Source organism: Anas acuta, chromosome 5 (genome assembly GCF_963932015.1).
Source record: "Anas acuta chromosome 5, bAnaAcu1.1, whole genome shotgun sequence".
NCBI lineage: Eukaryota > Metazoa > Chordata > Aves > Anseriformes > Anatidae > Anas > Anas acuta.
Genome location: NC_088983.1, coordinates 27,330,899 through 27,358,502, shown reverse-complemented (window position 1 = coordinate 27,358,502; position 27,604 = coordinate 27,330,899). Strand labels below are relative to the sequence as shown.

Sequence of the window (27,604 nt, the reverse complement as noted above, 5' to 3'; positions counted from 1 at the left end):
ATTGCACTGCCCCTTCATGTAGTGCACTGTATCTGCTGAAAGACTTACAGGAGGAAAAAGGCAGTAAAAAAATTGCCTTTAGCTTCCTCCAAGAAACTGGCCTCTTGACTGTGCCCAACAAACAGCCTATGTCAAGAGACTATTTAGGGACTACTTAAAAAAAAAAAAGCTGAATTTACCCTTCTTTTTTAAGAACAAAATCATTTACTTTTTAAGAACAAAACGATTTCTTTCAGATTTGGCTTATTGTCTATCAGCAGAAGGAAAGAAAGGATTATTTACTTCTTTAGTAGTTCTGCAGGTTGACCCAAATTTTACTTCCAACAGAGGAACTGTTGATTGTGATGACAAAGAATATTAGAGCCTTTTCCTAATGCTGCCTGGTTGAGTTACATCTGGCATCAACTATATTTGTTCAATGGCTCCCAATCAATTATATCCTGTAGTACTCATTTTTCTGAGCATCAAGACAAGTAAAAAGATGAGGCTGTTCCCACTCCATGTAGATGAGATGGTAGTGTGAAAAAAGTCAGCGCTATATTTGGAGTGTTCCTAATTGCACTGTTCTATTTCCAGCTGCCGAAATCTGCACTAGAATTTTAATTAAGGGCTAAATTCATGCAGCAGATCCTGACAACAGGAAACAGTTATGTTATTTAAATAGGCTTTGCAACGATCAGATTTTATCTCCCAAGGCAGCGCTCAGATGAATATGGAAGCGGCTTTTGTTCTTCTGGCAAGAACCGCGATCACACGCAGAGAGCCGAAGGAGGTCACATCCTCGGCTGAGGAAAAGCCATTAAAGCTGGGGCAGCTCCCCAGACGATGGCTGGGGCTCAGAAATAAATAAATAAATGAATAATAAAGCTGCCTTCTTGCACACAGCCGGCCGGGAGTGCCCCGACACGAGGCAGAAGCAGGCAGAGACCCGGCGTGGGAGCGGGGAGCTCCCCTCAGGGCGCCCCCACAGCGACGGAGCCGGGGGCCGCGGCGCCTGCGCCCACAAAATGGCGGCCGCGAGGCCCCGTCCCCAGCTCCGCGGCGCCCCCAAATGGCGTCCGGCGGCGCGCCCCGCTGCGGAGGCCGCAGCGCTGAAGTGCGCGTGCGCGAGACCGGCTCCTCTCCCCACCTCCCCTCCCTGCCGCTGAGCGAGCGCATGCGCAGACGAGACTGGGGCGCCGCGTTCCTGCCAAGCCGCCCGGTGGCTTTGCTTTGTGCGCGTGCGCGCGGGGCCGCTCTGGAAAGGGCCAGAAGGGGCGGGGCCGGGTCAGGTGACGCGGGCGCCTCGCGCTGGGGCCGTTGGAGCCGTAACGGCTGCGCCCGGGCCTGAGGGAGGCGCCATGGCCACCACCGTCAGCACCCAGCGGGGCCCGGTGAGTGCAGCCCGGGGCCTGCCCCGGCGCCTTCCTTTCCCCGGTCCCCGGCGGAGGGCAGAAAGGAACCCCCCGGCTTCCTCCCGGCCGCCGCTGCGAGGCTAGGCGCGGCCGCTGTGCGCCCTGCCCGGCGGTGAGGCTGTGGGGACGGGGGGAGCTCCGGGGGGCTCGCTGCTCTCGGGCCGGGCAGGCTCGGGCAGCCGTCTGTGAAAGCTGTGGGGTGAAACGTGCTGAAAGGGGCGCCGGGGGGTGGTGTGCGGCCGCGGGGGGAAGGCAGCCGAGCAGTCCGGTCTAACAGTCTTGTGGGAGCTCGTGCTGAGGGTTAATGGGGAACGTTTAATTGCCTGGCTACGCTCTGGAATCATCTTCCCTTATGGCAGGTTGTTGTGTGGTGTGGTGTGTAACTTCGGTGGTATAACATCTTTCTACACGTGTGCTGTTTCTCTCTGGAAGGGTCTGGTAGTAATGGGCAGTATGATATTGCTCTGCAGGTGAAGTAAGATTTTTTTTCCCCCTTAATTAACCTACATTTCTGTTTTTTGTTTCTTTCAAACGGCTGCTTTCTTTGTTTTGCCGAGAGACCAGAGGACTGCATTATTAAATTACTAATCCTGAAAAGCTGAATCTCTGTCTGTTATTATCTTATGGCAGTAATGCTATGTGAGCCTCTATTTATTAAAATGCCTTACTTGTCATATTTTTGAGAATGGATTCCTTTTTCACTTGGTTTTAATCATAGTTTTGTTGTCGAGATAACAGTTTTCAATGAGGAATTAAAGTAAAAACCGTGAATTAAGACTTCTGCTATATCTTTGTGGTGTTTTGAAAAGATAACAGCTGTTCTGTCTGAATCTGATAAATTAGGTAGCCTCTATCCCCAGAGGCTTGGTGTGAGTTTATTGCTTGATTAAACCAAATACTATTCTTTCAGTATGTGACATATTTTATTAAATATACAGACAAGTGACAAAATAGAGTTTATTTCTAGGTATCCCTTAGCTGATGTTTGGAAAAACTGGTGCTTGAAGAGGATCCACAGGGACTGGTAACAGAGACAGTGGGCCTGGCTGCAGTCCTGACCTGCTGAGAGGTGACACTGTGCAGGTGCTCTCTGGAATGGGAAGACATTTCTTTCCAAGAGGAGTTTTAATTTCATGAGATGTTAAACACCTTGTTGATATTCAGTGCAGCACTTTAATCTCTGCTAGTTTTAGCTTGTTCAAATTCTCTTGGGTTGAGAAGATTTTAGTGAGAACTTTCTTGGACTTGGCTATAATCTTGCAGTTTGAACATCAAAATTTCCTAGACTTTATTAAGTGTTGGAAATGCGTTTCAACATCTAGGATGTTACGCTGGATGTCATGTCTTACAATTACACAGGTAGTCCTATAGGTTCTCTTGGCAGTATTCTGTTACTTAAAATTGATTTCTACCTGGCAGGTAGAAAGGTGTACGTGGGTTTGTTTTGTATAGCCTTGGCTTTCTCTTCTTTTCCTTATGTACTCCCCACATTGTGCATGCTTTTCTTCTTTGTCTTAAGCACTTCAGAGATTTGAATGCTTTCAAATTAATGATTATATTATATAGTATTGGAGAACTGCCATTCATAGATGAGAATGCTGATCCAGTATGTAACACACCTTGCTTAATTTGCTCTAGAGCAAGAGATAGAATTCTGATTATTTCTATATATACAACTGCATTACAAATGAATAGCCACTAAATGGTGCTAAAGGATAGAGAAACAATTTTTTCTTCAGGGCTGCAGAGAGCAGTTCTCGTGTCTCTTTCATTTTGAACAGACAAGAAAATATTCAAGGTTGTTCCAGTTCCATGCAGATAAGAAAACAAAGTATGCTGCTATACTGTTGCCAGTCTTGTTTTTATACCTATGCTTTCTGGTTCGTGACTACGCTTCTTTGAGTAATTAAAAATTCTGTTTGACCTTGAGTTTTTGAGATGTAAGAGAACTGGAATTCTGTCTGCTAATGGTAGATATTCTGATAGAATATAGATTTATGGTCAGGATGTTAGGAGATTAGTGTGAATTCATGTTTTGTGTTATTTTTGAGAACAAAACAGCTTTTGAAATCTAAACTACAGCTGAATACAGAAGGGCTGCTAAATGATACATTTTCCAAGTGAGGGATATTGCTAAAAAGTCTGATCAGGCTTCAGGTTAAGTCTCGAGTTTGAGACATCAAGACCTCGTATTTGTGATATGTCAGCTAGCCTAGCACAGCCAAAATGGATGACTGTGATTATTCATAATGCTGGCAAGTGCCAGATCCTCCAAAATTTAGATCAAGTGCCAAGCTAGGCTACTTTGATTTCTGCTCTTGTGGTTTCCCTAATAATCACTGCTTCCATGATGGGAAATTTTCTAATGAGCAGCTTGTATGTGTGATGAGCTCTCTTTCCTTGTTCTAATACTGCAATTTAACTACATAAGCCTTGTCATCTCTGATTTTACTTGGTTTTGTTTTGAAATGTAGCTCAAGAATGCGGTAAACAGTTCTTGAATTTGAGATGTCTGTAGACATTAATTTTATCTTCACTTTGTAACTCTTTTTTGAATATAACAGTTCCTGTCATACTTAGCCTTCAAATCACAAAAGATTACTATTTTGCAAATTTCTTCTTCCCTGAAACCACATCAGTCTTTTTCTTTGTTAATGGCTGTGCTTTTGCTCTGTGGAATGTGTTTTGCAGATATTTCAGTGTAATGTCATGGACAAATTTAAATGTGCTGGGAAAAGCCAGTAGCAATAGCTTGTGGCAAAATGCTTGGTCAGGACTAAATATAGTTCGTATACTTGGCAGAAAGGGAAAAATACTGTCAAGGTGATGACTTGTAAAGTGCTTACAGGTAGGCAGAAGGAAGCGAAGGAAGGAAGGAAGTAGATTAGTCTTTCTGTTAAAAAGAAAGAATCATAAGAATGAGGTAAGAAACGTCTAGTAATTTTGTAGAAAAAATAGAAAGTGAAATTTGCTCCTACCTGTGGCTGTCCCTGCATCGCCCCATCACCCCCAAAACTTCCCGTTCCAGCTGGACAACTGAATTCTCTCTTCTTGCCCTGTATCTACAAAGAGAACCTGGCTCCATTTTCTCAACTCCTCAGAGTTACTGGAAAGCTCCTACGAGGTACATCTGAAGATTCCTCTGCTCTAGACAAAGGGTCTGCCTTTTCCTAGCAAGTCCAGTGCTGCAGCCCTTTCTATGGGTCCAAACTGGATGCACTATTCCAGATGTAGTCTAACCAGCTGTGAATAAAGGGAAATGACTGCTTTCCACAGTTTACTGGCTAGGCTTTTGTTGATGCAGTATGGTATGCTGCTAGGTTTTGTTGTTCTGGGAATGCACTGCTCATTACCTTTCACTTGCGCTTCCATGAATTTCCCCCTGCTGCCCTACCAGTTGTTCTTTAGTCTGTACCAGTGCGAGGGATTTTCCTGTCCAAAGTACAGGATTTTATGGTTGTTGTTGAATTTCATGAGTTTTCGGCCAGTATCTCTCTCAGATGCTGTGGTTGCTGTGGTATCCTCAAACATACCACCATTCTCCACCAAATTTAGCATCATCCTGAAAAACTTATGAACGTACATCCTGTCCTCTGGTCACTGAAAAGAAAAAAACATTAGGCACACATGTTAGGTCTCAGACCTGTGCCTGTTAGGTACACGCCTCTGAGAAACTTCGCTTTTAACCCACTCCTGGTGTCATTGACCACTGAACTTCAACTCCTGAACTTTGTAATCCAGGCAGTTTTCCCTCTGTCCAGTGGTCAACCCACGTGTGCATTGTAATAACTGAGCTTTGATACTGAGATGTGGTCGGTGACCTTTTCAAAAAGCCTTTTGTGAAAATCAAGGTAAACAAGCCTACTGTTCTATACTTACTCACACGTCTACTAATTTTATGATAGAAAGCAGTCAGGTTCAACTAGGCATTTTGTACCCTTGGAAAATGTTGACTATTCCTTGTACCCTCTTTTATGGCTCTCAGAAGGACTTCTCACTCTATGAATTTCCTGGCAACTGGAGTGAAACTGACTTGCATGTTATTTCACACATCATCCTTTCTGCCCTTTTCAAAGATGGGTGCGACATTTGTCTTTCTCCAGTTATGGGGGATGACTTCTAATCTCCATGACCTTTCAAAAATGATAGAGAATAGCCTTGAAAAATAGCATCAGCTAGCTCTTTCAACACCTTTGGTTTCATCCAGTCTGGTCCCAATTTTCTTCTTTAGAATGCAAAACGTAGAATAGTTCAAAATCCTCTTATTCACCCAGTTCTTCTTTCTTAAAAACAGTGAAACCATTTAAAGATAAATATGTAGAGCTTTTTTGAGTAGTTAAGGTGTTTCATAGCTCTTTAGCATGAAATTTCTCTGAAACCTACTATCAGAACTTCTGATGTCATTTGCAAGTGTAGAAACCATTTCTCCGAAGGTATTATGGTTCCCAAAGTCAGAGCATTTGTGCTTGTCCTTGGGGCTGTGTTGCCTTTCCCTCCATTATGGAGGAACTTGCATCATCAGTTAGAGAGCCAGGTAAGGTGCCTGATGACTTCCTCTCCTCTTTCTTTTACCTCCAACACTTACTGCATTTTCTTTTGTTCGGCCCTCTATGGTAGCTTACTTCACGGTGGCATTGGCACCACCTAATCTTGCATCAGAAATGGGAGTGAGAAGGAACAGGAGGATGAGACTGACAGCCCTGTGTTAGGCTCAACAGCTGTGGAGCACCACGCTGCCTTCAGTTTGAAGGAGTGAGTTGAGATGGGTTTTTTGCACCTGCAACATTTCAATCTTAACATTCCTTGAAACAAGATGTTACATGGCTTTAGTAGACAGAAGGGGCAATGTTTTTTGTCTAGACAACTTGTTTTTGATAGTAATGCTGTCAGTGAAGCTTATTAAGAAGTGATTACTAGGCAGGCCTAGTAATTTTACGAAGAAAATTTTATGAAGGCCTGCTAAATGTCTGCTTCAGAATTGTAGTTTTGTCATGGCGCTGTCATTTTTGTCTTGCTTGAAAAGAATCTAGTGCAATTCAGATTGGAACATTTTATTCTGCAATTGATGGTAGAGTGGAGTTCAATTTCACATTCTTCTTTAAATGTTAAGTGTTGAAAGTGTGTTTGTTTTTACATTGGGTATTGAGCAGGATACAAGCTTGTCTTTTATGTTCACCTTGCTTTAAAAATAAATTGTGGTTGAACTCAGGTTATACAACTCTATTTTTGATTGGGATATGGAGGTGGCAATTGCCTACTTCTAAATACTTCGAAGAGGAAAAAATCTGTTTTCTGTACAGATAAAGATTGTACGCTATTGGTTTGTCTCCATCTATATGGAATCTACTGATAACCAGCATGAGATCTTACTGATTAATGTATTTTCCTCCATGAGCATCTCTGCTGGGTGCTTATTTAATGTACCACTGGGACTTCTGTACCAGATCTCACTCAGAGCTGAGAATTTAAGATGGGATTGTATGTATCTCCTGTACCCCACTATTTCTCTTGAGGGGTTTGCCACTCGGATCTTTAAAGAATTTAATTACATTATTGGGTTTCAGTTTCTGGTGCTGTTTTGCAGTTCTAGGATAAGAGTGTAGCTTTATGTGAGATAGGTGAATGGCCTAACATCAGCTTAGATGCTGTGAGAAAGCTTTGGTCTCCCTTACAGATTTTGTCTGTCTCTTTTGGACCTCAGTGCAGAGACTGGTTTGTAGTGTTTTTCATTTGTCTGACCATCATGAATAAAGTTTTCCAATGTCCATGTTAAGACAGTTGTACCAAATAAAATATGCTATCCTGTTTTCTGAAAAGCTGGCAGAGGCAGCTAGAACATTTGGTAATGTATTTCCAGAGCTGCAGCCACCACTTCTGGCTAGAGGAAATCTTTATGATGCATGCTTTTAAAGATGCTAAAAATTCCAGATTTGAAAATCTCTGGATGTTGTCAAGGATTAGAGAGGACCTGCTATGTTGCAAATGCCATTCACTGCCTTTCTAATTCTGGTGCCATTTCAGATCTTTCCTAAATGGACTATGTTTTACTTTAAATATATATAATTTTAATAATGTGTATTTTAATAAGAAGGCTGCTACAGGGCCTGTCTTATTTCCAACCTAAATTAAACAAGCATGCTTTCAAGATTAGCACAGTATTGTAGCTCAGTCTATTCCCTCTTTCCACCCGTCGCCCCCACACTTCTTAAATTTTAAGCTGCTGGTTGCTGTCTTGGTAGAAATAACTTTTGCTCTTCTGGCTTGATTTCTTAAAGCATTCAGTTTCTTTGGCTATCTGAGGAGGATTGTTTGTGTGCCTGATTCAGTCCGAATTATTGTCTTCCAGGTGGGCTACCAGGATTTTACACTGTGTAGTGAATGAGGCCTCACATATATACAGTGGCATTCATTTATATCCTGTTTTTAATGATGGTAGAATGTCCTAGAAATCAGCATTAGCATGTTTTTATCATGTTAGTTATTACTCAAGCATCAATAAAGCAAATGTTTGATTGGTGGATAAAAATATTTTATGGGTAAACATATTAGTGACTGGAAAGGCTGATGAAAGTTCAGCTGTCAGCTGAGGATTCATTAGTTTACATACTGGTTGTTCACACTGTTAGAGTGCTACTAAATATCCAATAAAGTTTTCTGCAAATAGCTTATTAAATAGATTTTATTTATGGAGTTATTTTCTTCAGGAAGCAGCTGTTTTTTCTTCAGGAAGCATTCCTCATAATATGAGGAATCCAAATGTCAAACTTGCCTGGTTGTGAGAAGATAACATATGAGGTGCACACTCTCTGTAAGGAATATTTTTTGTAGTTCTCTGTTCTCTTCTGAGTTATTTCCAGCACTGCCACAATGGTAATGCTTAGGTAATGCCTTCAGCAAAGTGGTGTTGCATGAAAAAGGAATTTGTTGCTTTAACAAAGTAAGAGTCTAACAAACATGAGCAAAGCATTCAGTTCTAAATCAGTGGTCTTAATGGATACTGTAAAACTATTTTTTAAAGTTCCCTTAAAGGGAACTTTAAAATGTTCACCTTCTGTAACAATTGTTTTTTCATTGTAAGATTTTAAGACATGGGTAAGCAAAACTGATTCTCTTCCCTCCCTTGTAATAGCCTAGCAGCAGGCATTCAGTACTTCCTCCTTGGCTGCTTTGATTAACTTCCTTTCTGGCATGTAACACCTACTGTTGCCAGGATCCCTGAGGCTCTTGAACAGAAATGGCGTCTCTTGCCAAATCGCATTTCATATGACTGTTGCTATCTCAAAGATGCAATCTCGGCATGCAAGTGCTGTCTAATCTTCAGAAGCTATGTCCTCAGGGCCTTTTAACTTCCTAAAGTATGTTGTTCTGTGGGCATGTATTTGCCAGGTATGCAATTGAGTAATCATGTCTGGGATAGTAACATAAGAGATTACACTGTCTTTTGTCTTGATGCAGCGGACAGTTTTGTATTAAATATGTAAGCATCTCTAGAGACAACAGAAATGAGCTTAATTATGAGTTTTCTATGCTGCTTATTACATTATACTCTATTTTAGCGTGGTGATCCCTCTGAGTGTTTGGTGGTAGTGTTCACTGAGCATTTAAAACCTAGAAACAAGCAGAGTTGTTGACTTGACAAGTAACATGTAGAAGCTTACCTTTCTTATGCCATAAACATTATATAAATTAAATGGTGATCGCTGATTCACATTACCACATGTGACAGAGTTCCCCTCCAACTTTTCTACTTAAGATTTTTCATCATTGTGCATTTCAGTGGTAAGCCAAATTTGGAATTCCTCTGTTATTTTGAGTATGGTGGGATTCTACCCCAAAAATTGACAGTTAGTTGCAGACTGTGTTTAACATTGGAAAATGATTAGGAGATCTTTCTGTTGAAGGATTTGATTTGTAGGAAATGTTGTCTGTGATCTGTCTTGAGGATGACTGAAGATGACCTTTTCAAATAGCGCGTTGCACCAAGTATTTTGGACAGATTTATGCAGCAGTTGCATCTGCTGTGGGTGTGTGTAAAAATACTGGAAACTTCATTGAGCAGTAGCTTGCATTAATGATAATGAAAGCATATTGGACTTTATCATCTCTATTTCAGTGCTCTTTCATACTGAAAGAGTACCATCTTGTCACGGGAATGATCAGATAGAGCAAGTGATGGATAAGTGAAAGAACTGGCTGGCATTGGATGTAATGTGTGAATGGGATGTAAGACTTGGTAGACCTGACCTTTGTGTGGACTAGTTAAATGGCTAGCGGTAGAGAAGCCTGGGTTCTGTATGTCCAACTCTCTTTTTTTTTTTTTTTTTTCCAGAGGCTTATATTGGAAATGAGTATTTTTAAAAAAGAGCATGAGTACATTTGTCATGTGAGTTGGCAGTTCTGTCATTTAACTAGTTCTTTATTCGTGCTGTCAAAACAAAGTAAAATGTAAAATTTTTATTATGATTTTGATTTCTTTATTCTTTCCCATTGTTTATTATGAAAGTGGGAGACATGTTTAAAGACGATTTTATTTTTTTTTTTTTTTTAAGGTATATGTTGGTGAGCTTCCTCAAGATTTTCTTCGTATCACTCCAACCCAGCAGCAACAGCAAATCCAACTGGATGCCCAAGCAGCTCAACAGCTACAGTATGGAGGACCAATGGGTACAGTAGGCAGACTCAGCATTACTGTGGTACAGGTATAAATCGTACCATATTTGTAAAACAAACTTCAATCCTTTCCCATTAATGGCCATAAAAGACTGTTGGAATTTGAGTTACGAAATTACTTGTGTATAGGAAGTGAGTTCATAACATTTTTTCTATCTTCATGTTTCTGTAAGTCAGTGCTTTTTAAAATTTTTTTCTTAGCTGTATCATGTATGGCACAGCAATTTCCTATAAAGCTTATTATTATAGCAGATAATAAAATTAATGTTTTTCTTACAGTGAACAGATTTTTTCTAAGAACTTCACTTAAGAAGGCTTCCTGTAGAAACACTGAGTATTGGAAGATATTAGCAATTTTGAGTTTATTGTAGGAAATTGCAGTTGGCTTATGTATTTTCCTTAAGTGGCTGCTTTGTTCCGTCCCTGCTTTCTTTGAGGCCTTTTGCTGTTTTTTTCCAGTACTTTATGAAGGTTTTCTAATCAATTATGAGTATAGTCTTAGCTTTTTATTTTCTGCTTCCTCTCTTCTGTTATCTCCCTCTTCTGTTCTCTTGGCAGTACTTTATTGCTGCCTTCATTATAAGCTTTCAATTTTTAAAAATGTTCTATCTTAACACAATTCTGTGATACCTACATTAGCATACCAGATGTCCCTGACTTGAACTTAACACACCTCATCTATTTACAAGTGTTGTTTTCATGTCATTTTTCTAAAAGTATATCAAAGATAGGTTTAGCCTCAAATTTTAGCATGAAGACTGGTATAGTGAGAGTATGGTTACAGCCTTAATGGTGAGGTGAGGTCCTTACTGGGGGGGAAAACCACAGGATCTCACAGGAAAAGAGGCATCATTCCTCCCTTTGTATCTTTCAGTGGTCAGTTTCTTCCTTCTATGCAAGGAAAACCCAGGCAGCTAACAGTTAGTCAGTCTCACCTCTATGCCAGCCGAGATCATAGAGCAGATCCTCCAGGAAAATGTGCTAAGGCATGTGGAAAATAAGGAGGTGATTGATGACAGCCAACATGGCTTCACTAACAGCAGATCGTATGGTGTCCCAAAACTGTCTTCTGTGCCTGCCCGGGAATTCATGCAAGATTGCTGCAGCAATCTTGGTTGCATATTAAGGCATGTGGTACTCTGGAGAGGAGACTTACCATGACGTAGTTAACCTGTGGAGCACGAAAAGCTGGTTGAAGTATTTTGTATTTATTTAAATACCTGTTGATTAAGTACGTGCACTGATTCTGCTACTAATAAACTGGAGAGAGATCAGAAAATGTTTTTTTGGAAGGTGTGTACAGCTTTTTTTCTTGAAGATACACAGGAATAGTGATAAGTTGATCTAAGCACAATTGATTATATACTCATAATCTGTCAGTCTAGTAATTTAAATACTGTTTTCTTTTGGTAACACTTTATGGTAAGCTTTTTAATCTCTGGATTTAAGAGTCGAGAGAGAAGAATGATTTGGGTGCGAAATTTCCTACTTAATTGCAAAGCCCAGACTTACAAGAAACAGTGTGAGATATTTCTCACCAGCACTAATATTTGAATTATTGAACTAGTGTGTGACCTGAATGAATAAAGGGCCTTCCAGGGTGGAGTTACACCTGTTACGACTATATCTGTTGTAAGTCTCAACTGTTTGAACTCCTTAGATCTCCTACTGGTGGGAGACATAGGCACCACTTTGTCACTTTTCTTTCTGTAACAAAAAAAAAAAGGCTACTTATACAAGCCAAAAATGTGTCAAATTTTGATTTCTACTTTGGCGCACCTATGCAGCAGTACTCAGTGTTGTCTTTAGGACTATTATCAACCTTTTTTTTCCCCCGGTTCCTCTGTTACAGCAAAAGTAAGTTAGATATCTTCTGATTATATACTGCATCTGTCTTTATAGTAGCTTAGAACTTAATTTGCCCACTGAACTAAATAATATCAATTGCACACATCAGATCATTTTTTCTCTGACAAGAATAAGTAACTAGATTTTACCTGAATTGAATTGATTTTGTGAAGAAAACCTTCTGATATTCTTGAAGCTACTCTATTTCTGTATTTCATCCTTTAAAAGTACTTCAGGTGAAGAGGATAGGTTACCTATCACACAAAACTTGTAACTGCATATTGGATAGCAGAAACCAAGGCAAAAATTGAACTTTCCTTATAATCGTGCATCTGTTGTTTTTTGTTTAGTTATGGTGAAGATGTTTAAGTTACTTAAGTGTTTTCTACAGCAGACAGTTTGAAAGAAGAATCTCTTTTTAAAGATTCTCCTAAAGGATTCTCCCCTGTTGTCATTACAATTCATTATTGTCCTTTGTTTTGTCCTCTGATTCTCTTTATAAAGTAATAATAGTTACTTCACAAGTTAGTGTAAACATTATGCACTTAAAGGTTCTTTTCTCTTTCAGGCAAAATTGGCAAAGAACTATGGAATGACCCGCATGGATCCATATTGTCGAATACGTCTGGGGTATGCTGTGTATGAAACCCCCACAGCACATAATGGAGCCAAGAACCCCCGCTGGAACAAAGTTATTCAGTGCACTGTACCCCCGGGTGTGGATTCTTTTTACCTAGAGATATTTGATGAGGTCAGAATGAGTATATTTTATCTTCTTCATCCCCTCTTTGGGTTGAGGTTTGGGTAGAATCTTGGAAGGTAGGATTGAGTTAGCAAAGGCTGTTTCTTAGCTGTGCTCTCTGGGAAATGATGCAGGTTTATCAGAATCTCAAGATAGCAATGTGCAAACCTTTGCTCTGCCCCAAGAATGTCACAGCTTTGTAGCTGATAAGGGGTAGCTGCATATTAGTTCCTTTTCACTATCAAAATGTGCTGTAGCCTTATATTCTGTAATGTTCCTGTTGAATAGCATGTTTATATGATGCTGGTTTAGCCAAAAAAATTTCATTTTTATTCTAACCCAGGAAGAGCTTATATGCAAGCTCATAAATGCTAATAAATCAGTCCTTTATATAAGGTGTAGTCACTGGAATTTATTAGTAGAAACATAACTTAAATCTGGGAATGAAATTCAGGCCAGTATGGTAAGCATGTAGGCTCTTGCATATGTTTTACTTAACACACAGTGTTAATAAATTCCTACCTTGTGAACAGTTTGATTTTTTTTTTTTTTTAGAGATGAAGTACATCTGATTAACAGCTCAGTTAGGTAATCTGCTCTACAAAGGTTACCTAGAAGAGTAGTACTATCTTGAATTCTAGTACGTTCTTCTGCTAGATGTTGTTATTGGCAGCAGGGAATATGTGCTGCCTCGTCAGTTGTTCCAGTTCAGGGTATTGACTTAGATTTAGCACAAATGTGACTTCTCTGATAATCTAAGAGGCTATGACTTGGTTGAAGTTTGTTTCATTGCTGCAGCAGGGGGTGGCACATCATTCCTTTTATCTGCTCTTGAATCACTGGAGTTCACAGCCTGTTTTAACAGTGTAAGCAGGAGCTGATTCTTACTTAGTAGTATGTTGACTGCTCACAAGTGATTATTATTTACAGATACAGGCCTGTTTACATACCTTCTGCCTTACAGGTAGAACCTTCTGCATTCTGGCTGATTAATCAGATGGAGACTTGAAATACTATGTAAAATATTTCTGTGTCTGTTGTTTGCTTTACGTCAATTCAGGCAAGGGAAAAAAAAAGGTTTTGATGCTGTTCCTCACAGTATCCTTCTGGACAAAATGTCCAGCATAGAGCTAGACAAATACATAATGCAATGGGCAAACAATTGGCTGATGGGTCAGACTCAAAGGCTTCTAGTAAATGGGATTACATCAGGCTGGTGGCCAGTCACTAGTGGGATTCCCCAGGGCTCCATTTTGGTGCCAGTTCTCTTCAGTGTTTTTAGAAATGATCTGGACACCATTTTGTTTTCCTTTCAGCGAGCCTTTTCAATGGATGACCGCATTGCTTGGACACACATTACAATTCCTGAGTCTCTGAAACAAGGAAATGTGGAGGACGAATGGTATAGCCTGAGTGGAAGGCAGGGTGATGACAAAGAAGGAATGATTAATCTGGTGATGTCATACACGGTAAGATAAGTTAGGGGTGAGAAGAAGAAGGGTTACAGAAGGGAGTATTTGAGGTTAAAGTAGAAGTATTTCCATTGTATTTTACTATTCTTTTTGTGTGCATGTGTTAGTGTTTAAAATAATTACACTTACCTTGGGGAAGAGCAGACAAAAATACTAGTTAAGGCAGTACTTCCTTGGTGAGGTGGTAAATGAATACTTATTTGGTTTTGTAGTTATTAAAACATTAAGGGCAGGAACACAAATTATCTTAAATACTTAGAAAGACATGCCAATTTAAAAGAAAAACTACTGACAACTCTTCTGTCTTAAGTCTTTCTGGAAAGTTTGATGACTGCAATTTTTACTTCCATTCTTGTTCATTTGGTCTTGAACTATTAATTTATTCTTAACCATTTAGTAGCTCCTGTGCTGTTCTCTAGCCTGTCATCTTTGGCATAAGTAGTTGTTGGATAGCATGGTCACCCCTGAATGCTTCCTACTATGCTTGCACATGATCAGAAGTTCCAGGTTGCTGCTGAGTGCACAAGAGCAAACAGGTGCTGTTCAAGATTCACATTTGGCCCCAGAGCTGAACGGTTTTTCCCTTCACTCGTAGGATAAAGGATTTTTTTCTATTAAACTTTAAAACTATCTGCAAGTGAATGTGCTACACAGAGAATCTGAGCTGCTCATATTGTCCAGGAATTGTGGTAGTAAAAGGGGATATACTTGAACTGATACTTTATTTGAAGTACTAGTTTACCTCAAAATTGATTTGAACTAGTATTTGCTTCTTGAAGCATTCTATCACTCTTAATGAAATTCAGTTTTGCCTTAAGTTTTCATTTGATGAATACAGCATATGCTTTATTCTTGTGAAATAAGAAAACCGATAAAGCCATGTTAAAAATTTGCTTCAGGAATAAATTTTCAGTGGCTAGTTTTATCAAGCTGCTGTGAAGGGATAGCTTGATATGATGTGCTTATGCTGATTTACACTCAGATCTTTTGTAAATTAAACGGACTGTAATTAATTTGCTAGAGAACTTGCTTTCTATAGATTTAGGTAGGCCTTACTACAGTTATATTGAAAGTCTGTATTTCATAGTCAGTATCACAGTATGGCATTTGTTAAACACTGTTTTAGTTGCTGTTCTAGTCATGTTGCACCCCCACCCCCCTCCAAAGTTGTTCTAATATCTGTTGTGCTTTTCTTTGTCAAGTCTTTGCCAGCAGCCATGATGATGCAGCCCCAGCCAGTGGTCCTGATGCCTACTGTATACCAGCAAGGAGTGGGATACGTGCCTATAGCAGGTATGTTTTTTTCATAGAAGATTCTTAAAACTCCCAGATAAAGAGTTTTACAGAGATAGGTACCAAACTTCTATTGTTTTCCAGGATGTAAGGGGAAGCTATAAAAGCTATAAACTTAGACCATTTTTTCCATGGTACTTTTTGAGAGAAAAGCAAGTGAATTAAGTATAGGTCTGATTTCAGTCTTGTACCTTCTTTAAGAGAGCTAAATGGATTAAAATAGCAATAAAATCAGAACAAGTAGCTTGAAGGCTGCTCTTTCTGCATATATAGTTTAGATTTATTGGTCATTGCATACCTAAGTATCTGGCAGACCACACTGTAATATGTTGTGTGCTTTTAAATGCTGGCAATCCAGGTGAGAAACTGCTTAGGCTTCAGAAAGTGCACCAAATGATTTCTGCTGTCAGAACTGCAGCTTAAATAGACAATGAAGGAACATCCTTTCTGTGGTCTTTGAAATTACTCTGTTGGAAACTTGCTACGCAGCACGTGAGCTTTGTAGCATTCTGAATGAGAAATGTTAGGGAGCTCTGAGACGTGGAAATACGTCAAGGCAAGCTAAAGCAGATGTCACTTGTCTTGGTCGGTGCAAATTAAGTTGTGGACTTCAATAGAAAGATACGTTAACTTCAGGTTTTGTAATTTTTCTGTCAAAGACGAGAAGCTTAAAGTATATAGATAACCATGTGTTTGTCTTACCCAGGTAAAAGGTAAGTAAAGTTAATTTTTTTCTATTTTACTTAGAGACCTTAAAAGATCCAGTTTGTACATTAATTCAGCAGGATACATACTTCTAAGAGAAAACAATCTTGTAATCAGTATATTTTGAGTTTCTTTTCATACATTTATATGAATGAGTGATAGTGTATGGGACACAGATCTGACACAACAGATTTCTTTTTTCTAGAGTCAATCCCTGATTAGAGAGAATGAAGTTTAAATTCAAAAGCAAACCTCCACAATAAAAGATGTGTAACTTAAGGAATAATAATGCCTGTTTCATTTTCAGAGTTAAATTAAAGCAAAACATGGAAAGGTTTTGCTATATGCTTTACTCCCTGATGTAAAACACGCAATATGCTTCATTTAATGTGTTTTCATCTCTATAGTTTAATTCTCAGGAGTTGTGTTTCTTGGCCAATAGTCTAAATTAGTGCGTGTATCCTGTAGTATGCTTCTGTTGTGGTAAGCCAGACTTCTGTGTAGCATTTTTGTGTTTGAATTAGATGCTGCATCTTTTTACTTCTAGCTTCACCCCATCCCGATACACTGAAACAGTGAACTTCAAACTTAGTATCTTGTGTGTGGTTAAATGAAAATTAATCGCTGGGGTGGTACCTATAGTAATATAATAGAAAAGATGAAACCAACAATATTAACGTAGCAAAATTGCTGGGCTAGTCAGACTGTGCTCAGTGAAAATGAAGCAGAGACAAGTTTCAGATATAACTGAAACTGGGCATCCAGCTGAAGAGGTAAAAACTGAAACTCAGTTGTGTATCTTGGTGTTCTGTAAGTTTGTGTTGGCCTTGACTATTTTCAGGTATACTTTATTAAATTGTCTTGGACAAGTGAACAAACAATTTATGTTTAGTGCATGTGATTGATAAAAGGTCAGGTGTTACATATGAATGTTATCTTTATGTAGCAGTCTTATTGATGTGTACATTGGAGTATTTCCCTTCTGCAAAGATGCAGCGTAATTGATTCAGTTACTGTTATGATAACCTTTATTAAAAATTCTTCCTGATTCTGTAACTCATATTTTTAAAACATTGTGAAGTCCCATCACTCCATTAGAACTTCTCTTTATTCTGAGAAAACTTGAAAGTACTTCCTTAATTTCATAAATGCCAAACTAACTTATTATAAGCCACCCTTGGTCAAGTTAGATTTTCTGAATTTTTGATAAAAATTTGAATATTACTGTGCTTTGTGTTTGCTGTTCCAGAATATCTGTGGGCACCATGAAAATTTCTCAAAGCACTGTGAGTTTTTAAAGCTTTTGCCTGTTTGCTAATCTAATGACTCACTCATAATTATAAAATTTAATATAAATATAAAAACTAATAAAGGTAATTTCAAATGATAAATGGAACTGACAGCACATCGTGGAAGACATGAAATATTGTCACAGTGTTTTCTGTGTACTAAACTAGATGTTCCCCTTGGATTCTGTGAACTCTTTCAGGAAGATGTTTGTATCCGTGTAAACAACTGGCCTCTGACAAGCTGAGTTGACTGTATCTTCTGGGGAAATTCTTGGTATATTTTGCAATATTGTACAGGGATTTCTCTCTTTTTAAGACTGATTACTTAAAGAAGGGCAGCAGTAGGATATCAGTATATGCCGCAGGAATATATTTACCTTCCCATCTTTTCAGTTCCATTTTTTAGCCTATCCACTTAAATGAGCATAGTCAATAAGCAAGGTCTGTTTCTTTCCTTGAGATAAGTGGAAGAGTAGTGCTGAATGTAGCCTATTGCATCTGAAATGGAGAGGATTCTGTTGGTGGGCAAGACAGAATCTAAGTCTTGTCTAAGATGAAAAATAAATTCAGTGGGTGGACTGGAATGCTTATCCAGAACAGTGTAACACTGATCTGTGGAAACTGTCCAAAATAATTGAGCTTTACAGTGAGACGGTGTTAAGTCAAATTTAGCTGTGTCATGAAGGCCAAACTGTGTTTTTTTTCTGCGGGTAACAGAATATTCTGTTCAGAACTTTGCATATGTAATAACTAATCTTCTAATTAAAGTGAAAGCAACTGATTTTACTTACACTCCTCTCTATCATACAAATGGAGGTGAATAGTAGCAGGAAGCAGTTAGATGCTGTGGTAAGCAGATGAGGCTTGAAACGCTGGCACAAGTAATGGGTTGATCTTTCCCTCACATTTTATGGTAGGGATGAGATTGTGGTGAAAGCAGAAATTACCTTGCAATATTCTTGTATGGTGTTAATTCATTTTGAAAATTTTAAAAATTAAAAACTGATGATGCTAGTTGCTACAAGCTATAGTTGTCATGGATGGTATCTCTGGGATGGGTTTGGGAAAACCTGAACTTCTGTTTCAATCTTCTAAAAGTTGGCTTTCTCTATACTCTTCTAGTTGCCTTTTCTAAAGTTTAGTGGATTTAGCACTGTAGAATAATACATAGTGGCATGCTGGTTGCTTACAGTCCAAGCTGATCTGTGATAGGATGTAAAAGGCATGAAAAAAGCTGAGTGAAGTTGGTTCAATGAACCTGTATTTCTCGTGTTTTTTTGTTTTTTCCCCATGGGATACATAGCAAATGTGTCTGCACATGACTTAAAAACACCTGCTTAAGAACTAGGTTTAAAAAAAAGTTCAGAGTGCAGCATATCAGTTCCACTGAGGTAAACTTGTACCTCTATGTAAATTATGCCTTTAGGTGTCAGTATTGGGTTTCATGAGTTAGCTTATGGTGGTGTTATGTTAGAACACTGTGGATGTATGTTGTCCTTTTTGGACTATAAAATATAATCCTTGCTAAAACACCTATTAGCTTATTTTAATTTTCTGTTCCCTCTAATTGGTATTTCTATAAAAATAGCACACTGAGAAGCTTGTTCAGAGTGCTGAAGCAAATTAGTTGTGGGACTTGAATCCATAGCAGCATTTTGTTTTGATATTAGGTAATTGAGTTTTTACGCAGTTACCTCAGTTTATCCAACTTTCACATTTAGAAACTGAACGGTTCATTTTCTTTTAAAAATAGATTAATATTTCTTTCCCGTGTCTTATTCCTTTTCCCTCGTCCCTTCATTTCCACCTATCTATAGGGCTTGAGTACTTTGCTTTGGGTAAGTTTCCAAGCTCTTTTCTCACTCCCATCCTCATTGACCTGAGTCTTTGCATGAATTCATGTAGGCAGCTTTATGTTACAGCAGACTGTATCACAAGGTACTGCCACTTGGATGTCACAATAGAATAACTTAATGCATCTCTTGAAATTGTGTCTGTTCAGCATCAAGCTATAAGGCTTAAAGCAATTGGTGATAGTGTTGATGGATAAGATGTGATGATTCTTATGAAATTGTTTGATGCCAGTGAGTAATTTTAAGTGACAGTACTGCTTTCCTGGAAGACAGACACTAATCTTGCAGTTGTTCTGCTACTGCGAGATCTGGGAGAATGAGGTAATGTCGTAACTTCTTGTAAACTTGAAAGTGAAGAACTCAGCTCTGCAGTGATGTTCTGACAGGACTGCCTGTCAGTTACCTTCTATTATTCTTCAAATGAGCTTTTTTTCTAAAAACAGTAAAAAATTTTTATCAGTATGCATCTTTCATACACATCCGTTTTAGATTCATGTGAAGTTAAGCATTTGATATGATTTTGAATGAACTCTAAAGGTGAATTATGTTACAGAAAATCAAATTTTCTTCAATTAGGCTTGCTTTACTATGACACATCTGACTGAATTGTGCAAAGATATTGTGACATCCTTCAATACAAGCACTGGTGTTCAATCAAGTATGTTCAGAAAATTCTAGAACTATGTCTTGTGAAATACAACGTCATTTCTTGATGCTCTGAATTTCAGAAGAATGCTGTAAACACAACTGGTGTGGCTATTGCAGTGTATTTAGTTTCATCAGAGGAGTGGAATTGTAAAAATTCTGTGGGTCCATGCTCTTCATTTTACCTGGCAGTTTGTGAATAAGAAACACTATGGATGCCATCATCTTTTTTAAAGTTTTAGAACTGTTTTTTTTTTTTTTTTCCTGAAACAAGTATCATTAAGTCATGTTTGACTATGATTTAAAAAAAAAAAAAGTGGTGCTGATTTGCTTAAAGAACTTGTTTTGAGGAGATTCCTGAGAGTTTATTTTGGAAGGATCTGTTCATGGGGCAGTAATATAATGAATTATTACATGGAGTACTTGACTGGACAACAAAATAAGTGTGTAATGCCTTGTGTGCAGGTGGAAAAAGTTTACCCTGTTAAGGCTTTGATGCTTCATTGCTGCTTGTAGCAACTGACTTGCTGCTGTACATGCTCATTTCATGTATTGGAATGCCATTGCTTATGCCAGCATGTTTGCCATTGCCATTTCATTGAACTAGAAAACATTGCTCCATTCTACTGATTTATAAAACTTAGTCCCTGAGAGCAACACAGGAGAATTGGGTTCCATTTATAGAGGATGCTAATGTGGTTTAGTTTGTCTTCTACTGTTAGTGGAACGAGCTGCTTTATATGTAAGGCAGCTTTTTACTGAACATTGAAAAATCTGAAGTTTATTTTAACTATTGTCTGATAATTGTGTGTGTATGTATGTTAAACAAGCTTAGATGCTACATAATTTAAGTCTTGCTTACTATTTTGTAAATCAGAAATGATGGATGCTTTTAGTCTGTGGTGGGGAAAACAACAGAGAAGGGGGTGAAAAAAAGGCAAGCTACTCTTCAAATCGGTAATTTTATAGCTTGATTGTTAAGCTTCATGAAAAGTAAGCACTTACCGTGGTAAATATTTATTAAATATCGCTGTGATTCCTACATTTGTATATAGCATGAATGTAGAGAACATTAAATAATTATATTAACATAAGAGCTGAAGAAAATGGAGTTTTAAAATTATTAATGTAGATCGATACTGAGGAGACATCTTGTCTCTAAATTCAGTTGTTTAGACTGAAAACAGTTGGTTGCCTGTGCAGATGTTTGGCCTCACAATTATTTTGCTTTAATAAAAGCAGTAAGAAAATTGTGTGACCTTCATGGTTTTTGACATTTTTGATAAGAGGCTGAAACTTTATTTGTAAGGTATAGGATGCTGTGGTAGTTGAGAATTGAACTTGATGTTTCATCTGGGTTAATGCTTTAAACGGGCCTTTTTTGCAGACAGTTCTTACAAAAGCTGATAATTGAACAATCTTGGTGTTCTGATGACTTACTGAAGAAAATTAGGAAGCTGAGGTTAAAAGTAAAGTGCTTGTATTGCTCTGTTCTTTCAGGTACTTTTCAACTTTATTTTTGAGGCCACAAGTCCTTGTTCACATTTTGTACATGCCTAGATTGTTTGTAGGAAAAGTGAGGAGAGAGTTGAGTGTTCAAGCTACAGAAGAGGAAACCTGAAGTGCTGTTGGATGTGGTTGAGTAAAGAGTTGTGTTCGTAGTTTTGTTGAGGACTACTTTGTGGATTGCCTCTGAGGTACTACCATGGTCTGATTTGCCAGATGTTCAAATAATCTCATAGTGCTAAACAGAATCCCAGGGACCATGGTTGAAATGACACATGAAGCTCTAGAGCCAAAGTGTAGGTTGTGGAAGGAAGTATAGATACCCTTGGTAGGGGTGTGTTGCATATGACTGGGCAAAGATATGGTTCCAGTGTGTGGGTAATAAAATTAGAGTGAGAGGGGGCTTGTACTTTGTTGCCAGTGTGAACCTTTTCAAATAGATGCAGCCTGTACCCTAGACTAAAAGCATCTAGGTTCCTTTTTTTACTTCTAATAAAGCTTGAGAATATTACAAGAGGAATTTAAGTCAGAGAATGATTAGTATGGAGACGCTTTACAGTTCAGTAATGCACCCCTGTATCAAGTTGGATAGGACCGAAGTCCAAACTGAAGAAAGTACATTGAGTAAAATCATAATTGCAATACACAGTCAAACTATATTCAATTAAAGTATATTGTCAACCAGAGTTGATTCAGATGTGTTTAGCTGATCCAACTAGAGTTTACAAGTACTTAATAAGATGATCAATAAGAAAATGCAGGTAAGATAACATTTAATGGATATTTTTTATGCTTTTTTTGGGGGGAACCAAATATCATGTAATCTATTACTTGATTTGTTTTGCTTCCAGATGAGGATAGCAAACTGAAATTTATTGAGAAACAGTTCCGAAGTAAATGTTTTCATGATATACCATGAGCTAATTAAAACCTATGAAGATTCTAAGTCTTTGATTTAGAAACAACAACAAAAACCACTTAGGTAAACTCTGGGAGGAGTTGACAGTTGCGTAGGAAAAGCACATAGCTTATAAATTGTGAGTCTGTGAGTGTGTAGGTCAGGATGATGTGGTCTCTGTATGTCATGTTGTCAGCAGCATTTTTGACAGTGTCATTTGCTAAAGATTCTTGTACTAAGATATCATGTGGTAGGAATAAAGGTTCTTTTCTGGTTTAGTAGCTATTTTGAAAATCTGCTGAACAAATGAAAATAAGCATTGACCGATTCCGTAATAGAGGGAGGCTGGTAGTGGGGTGTATTGTATTTTTAAAGATGTAATCAAGAGAAGGGGACTAATAGATAACGTGTCAAAATAAAACCACTTAGTTTTCTAAGTCTCTTTGACTGCAGTAGGTTGCAGAAAAATCTTGTTACTAAGTAAATGGGACATAGTGACATACTTCAACACTGTAATATTATGTGTAAAGATAAAAATAGGTGGTAAAAATAAAATACTTAGTGGTGCTTTTTTGATTGACTATTGCTACACATACAGATCTTTGAATTACTATGGACTATTCCATGAAAGTATCAGGTGAATAGAGGTCAAAGTGGATAAAATGTTTGAAAGGGAGTAGAGAGCAAATGTGAAGACTTTATTGTGCTGAATTATGAATTGGTGCCATGTTTGCGTCTAGATGCAGGTAGTTCTTCTTTTCCTATTTTAAAAACAATAAGGCAGAACTAAAGTAATGCATAGAATGTGGGACTAAGATAATCAGGGCTGGCTTTTAGTGAAATAGGCTATTTTCAGAAATTAAAAAATCCTCTAAATGTACTACTATACTTGGTTTCAGTTCTATAAAAACAAGTGGTAGTTTTTCAGCAACAGATCTAGTCTGAACTAGTGGTAGAACTTTTCAAGTGATGAAAAGGGTCTTTTGTCTAATAATTCTTTTTAATCGGAATTCAAAACCCCATTTTCTAAAACTGTCTTTCTAAACAAACAGTGCTTTAATTTCACACAGCAATAAAGTGCATGAAAAACGTCACATTTGCACTCTGGCAGAGGGATGGGGAAAACAGTGTGCAACCCCTATGGGTGTAAGAGGGATTGCTTTTTTTCTACTTTGTGACTTTGCAGGCTTTACTAGATGGAACTTCAACCAGGAAAAAATGTTTGCTTAAGATTTGTTCCTAAATATGGTCCAGTCTCTTAGTGGACCTAACTTCCTCCAACAGAGATTGCATTCATTGAGTGTCTACTTATCAGTCATGTATAATGCTGAAGTAAAAATACCTTGTTCATCACACCACAGGACCTAAATATGTTTAGGGTTTGGTTAGTGATTCATGTATAAACCTGTTTAATACAGGTTGTATCTAATTTTGAGCTGTACCTGTTGCCATATTGCTTTTGGAACGTAACTTGGGCAGAGGTCCAGTTCTAGAAAAATGTGTTCTGCTTGCAACAGTCTTTGAAATCTCTTTTCCAGAGTAGATGAAAAAATAAATGCTGAAGGTGGTGGTTTAGTGGGGAGGGATGAGCCACTTTCTTCTTCAGAATCATTAATTTTCCTCACATGCTTGTGTTGTATTTTTTTTGTGTGTGCAGGGATGCCTGCAGTCTGCAATCCAGACATGATACCTGTGGCAATACCACCTCCTGCAGTCAACCCTCAGCACCTGTGTAACGAAGAGGACCTGAAGTCTATCCAGGACATGTTTCCCAACATGGACAGAGAAGTTATCCGCTCAGTGTTAGAAGCTCAGAGGGGGAACAAGAATGCAGCTATCAACTCCTTGCTTCAGATGGCTGAAGAATCATAGATCCCCACTTCTGCATTCTCCCTGCCCTCAATGCCACTTATTTTTACTTGCCAAGCCAGGGATTTAGCTAGAGGAAGAATTTCCTAACAGTTTTCTGTTAGTGCATCCTATGTGAAAGATTATACCCCCTTTCGTCCTTCGACATTCGGATCTTTTCACCTTCTTTCTCTACCTGTACATACTCAGTTTAGTGTATGTCCTACAATACAGCATTGAAGCATCTTCACTATCAGCTGTGCCCTGTGTGGCTGTGTTCTGATGGGGGATAGGAAGTAATGCTGCTTTTTTTCCTTTTTCTCCCCCATTTCAAAAACTTGTTCTTAAAAAGTAACTCTATGCAGTACAGGATTTACTACTGTTCGTTAGATTGAAAAAAAATAATATTGCTTTTCCATTAAAGGGTTTGCTTTCTAAACATAACTAATTTGTTAAAGTATTCAGGTTTAATCAAGCAACCTGTTTCTGCCAGAAATTAAAAGAAAGGCCTTTTCCTTGTCCTATGGTGGTTAGTTATTGCTGTGATACATTCAACTGTTTGATTGAGCGAATTTTTTTGATTTTAATAAGCTAAATGTTTAGGTTACACTGTAGGTATTTGTAATGAGCATCTTTGATATAGTCATCAAGCACCAAAGCAGTATGTTATCTGGTGTGTATTTTGGGGCTTTATCCTGCAATATAGTATGGTCATGTATCTGTAAAATCTTAACAGGTAACTTTTCAGCTTAGAAGGTCTGAACTGCTGTAGCAGAGAACAGGACAGAACCCTAATGTACTCCCACTTCAAATTGCACTCTTACTACTACTACTACTTCTGCATTCCCGTGGCTATTTAAAAGGATGAGTGCAGAAGGAAAGATTTTGTACCCGGGAAATTAATGAAGCCGTGAAGAACTACTTAAGGTGTTGTCACTTATTTTAAAAAAAAAAAAAAAAAAAAAAAAAAAGGAAAAATTTATGATCTGGTCATAAGGCTTCTTTCTTTGTTTCAGCAAAGTTATCATATTGTATTAGGAAAAACTATTACATTTTTTCATGTAATTTGAAATCAGAAGCATGGAAAATAGCTTCAGAATCTTTGAATGGCATTATGAGTTGCCCAGTGACTTACTAATTATGGTTGCTGTAATCACAGAATGGCTGAGGTTGGAGGGGACCTCTGGAGGTCATCTGGTCCAACCCAATTTATTACGATTTGATGCAGATGGAAATAAATTCTTTGTGGGAGACAATGGAACATATCTGAATTAGTCTGATCCTCCAAGGAGGTTAGAGGTTGCTTGTATTTATTATTAGTGTTAATTTTTCAGATAACAGTTCATCTTGGAACTGCAGAATCTTACAGAACTCACCAGTTACACCTGTTGGTTAAGTTTCTGCAGTGTCTGTTTGTGTAGATGGTAAAGTAATGCACTTTAAGTAGTATGCACCAGTTTATTTTTTCCAGTGATGTGCAATGTTGCTGTTTTATCTTTTTAATGTTTGTGTTCAAATACTTTATATGATAGCCATACTCTTACATTTTCAAGAGTTGGAATGAATGTACATTTGAAATCCAGGCTCTTGAGTGATTCATGAGAACTTTAAAGCCAGGTTTGGAATAGGGAAAAGGGATCCTTATTCTCTTCTTCCCTGTACTTTGTTGCGTGTCCCACACTTAAAATATTCTTTTTCATATCTGCTGAAAAGCTGATTTTTCCCACCTACATTTAAGAAGCCTTTTGGTAGCACTGATGGTAGAGTATGAATATTTATTTTTTTATGATTAAAAATGATACTGAAACTTTTAAAATATAGTACCAAAAATCATCCCAGTTCCTGATCTTTTACAGCTGTCTGTTCATAATGTACAATTTTACATTTTGTTACAAATCCCCTATGGTCTTAAATTTACCTTTGAGAGCCTAAATGTCTTTATACATCGTCCCATTGTCTTTCCAATAATGAGATTCAAGGCTGCAGTTTCTTTGTGCTTTAGTAGTAGAGTCACCACATCTTGTTTATCTAAACTAAAACGGGTGTTCATCAAGAAACTAGTCTCGTACCTTCCCTGCAATCACTGTAAATTTTATGGTTGAATAGGTGTGGAGGCATTTGGTCTGTATCTTCATAGCACAGAGACTTGTGACATCGTTGATCAAGAGGGTAAATCTTGGTAAAGATCTAATGCTTAGCTGTCTCCAGGAAGAGTCCCTTGCTCTAACTTATTCAGCATGAATTGATAGGGATAGAACAATTCAGGGAAAATGTATATATTTAAATTTTTATATTAAAATGTTGGGATCTGCTATAACAGCTTTTTATAAAAGCAAGCAGTCGTGGTTCAACTTAATGGCTGGTAAATTGTACTGCGTCCTATTACAGCTCTATTTCAAACAGAGAATTAACACCTTTCAATTCTAACAATCAGGAGAGATACGCGAGAATGTTAGCTGGACTTATTCATGTACAAAGTTCCAGGTCTCTGAGCGAGTTGTAGCTCCTGTTTTTAGTTCTTTTTGTTGGTATTGGTGGCTTGTTTTATGCAACTGTTATGCAAAACAGGGTTGGTATGAGTTGAAGATGGGGCATGTAGGAGCTGTATGGCCAGTAGAGGGATTTCTGCATTTTAAACTACACTTAAATATTCTGGGGATTTGTCTTGATTTAATTAAGCATTATAGCTGAAATTCTGATTTCAAGATGTTTTACTCTTTAAAAACAGAACAAAACACTGATCGTCAGTCTACTTGGCTTTTTCACATACATATCCTCTGTCAAACTGGTTGTTGTCAGGTTTGAATTGGAGAGAGATGAAAAAAGGCAGGGAGTAGTTGGTTTTTCTGGGGTCTGTGAAATAAAGGCATTGGAACCAAAAGTCTGTTTCTTGATGTAGATAAATTGTCACTCATTATGATTGTAGCTTTTGATGAAATGCGAGTGGGATAATACTGTTTGACACTGCTCTTCTGCTCAACGGCTTCAAACAGCTTGGAGCCAAAGCCAGATGTAAGACTGGCGTCTGCTAAAAGTTAACGCCTTTAGTACTAGTGTGAGTACTGCCAAGAGCCTGAACTTGCTAAAGATAGGAACATTTTTTGTCTAGCTAGATCCTTGCCGCTTTCTTCTCTACTGCTGTTTGCATCTGCTGATGGTACTGAATGTTTTTTCCCTTACAAATGTTATTGCTTATTTGGTTGATCTGTAATACTGTACAGAGGATGTTTTTTTGCTGTAATAATTCCGAAGACATTGTTTCTCTCTGTATGGAGGTCCAGTGTCCAAATGTGTTTCTTGCACTCTAGAATACAGTAACTTTTTCATTCTAATTTAATAAATGTATCATCTAAATGAAACTGTATTATGTCTCTTTTGGAGAACACCAGAAGTTGGGTATCTGTAGACTGATACAGAATTCATTAAGTATTAATTACTGTC

At 38.1% G+C, this 27,604-nt stretch overlaps 1 protein-coding gene across 4 annotated transcripts; it reads left to right on the top strand.

The window, feature by feature from the left end:
• The first annotated feature begins 1,215 nt into the window (after positions 1-1,215).
• Positions 1,216-27,522, top strand: TOLLIP (toll interacting protein). Of its 4 annotated transcripts, XM_068683394.1 has the most exons (8): positions 1,275-1,373; positions 9,724-9,777; positions 9,944-10,093; positions 12,481-12,663; positions 13,971-14,123; positions 15,329-15,419; positions 19,231-19,251; positions 23,973-27,522. In XM_068683394.1, exons 1-8 carry the CDS (start codon positions 1,341-1,343, stop codon positions 24,185-24,187), a joined length of 900 nt encoding a protein of 299 aa, XP_068539495.1. In that variant the 5' UTR covers positions 1,275-1,340; the 3' UTR covers positions 24,188-27,522. The 4 variants fall into 4 exon arrangements, with proteins under 4 accessions (XP_068539497.1, XP_068539498.1, XP_068539495.1 ...); XM_068683396.1 differs by lacking the exon at positions 9,724-9,777 and having other exon boundaries at positions 1,216-1,373; XM_068683395.1 differs by lacking the exon at positions 19,231-19,251 and having other exon boundaries at positions 1,290-1,373.
• Positions 27,523-27,604: the final 82 nt, after the last annotated feature.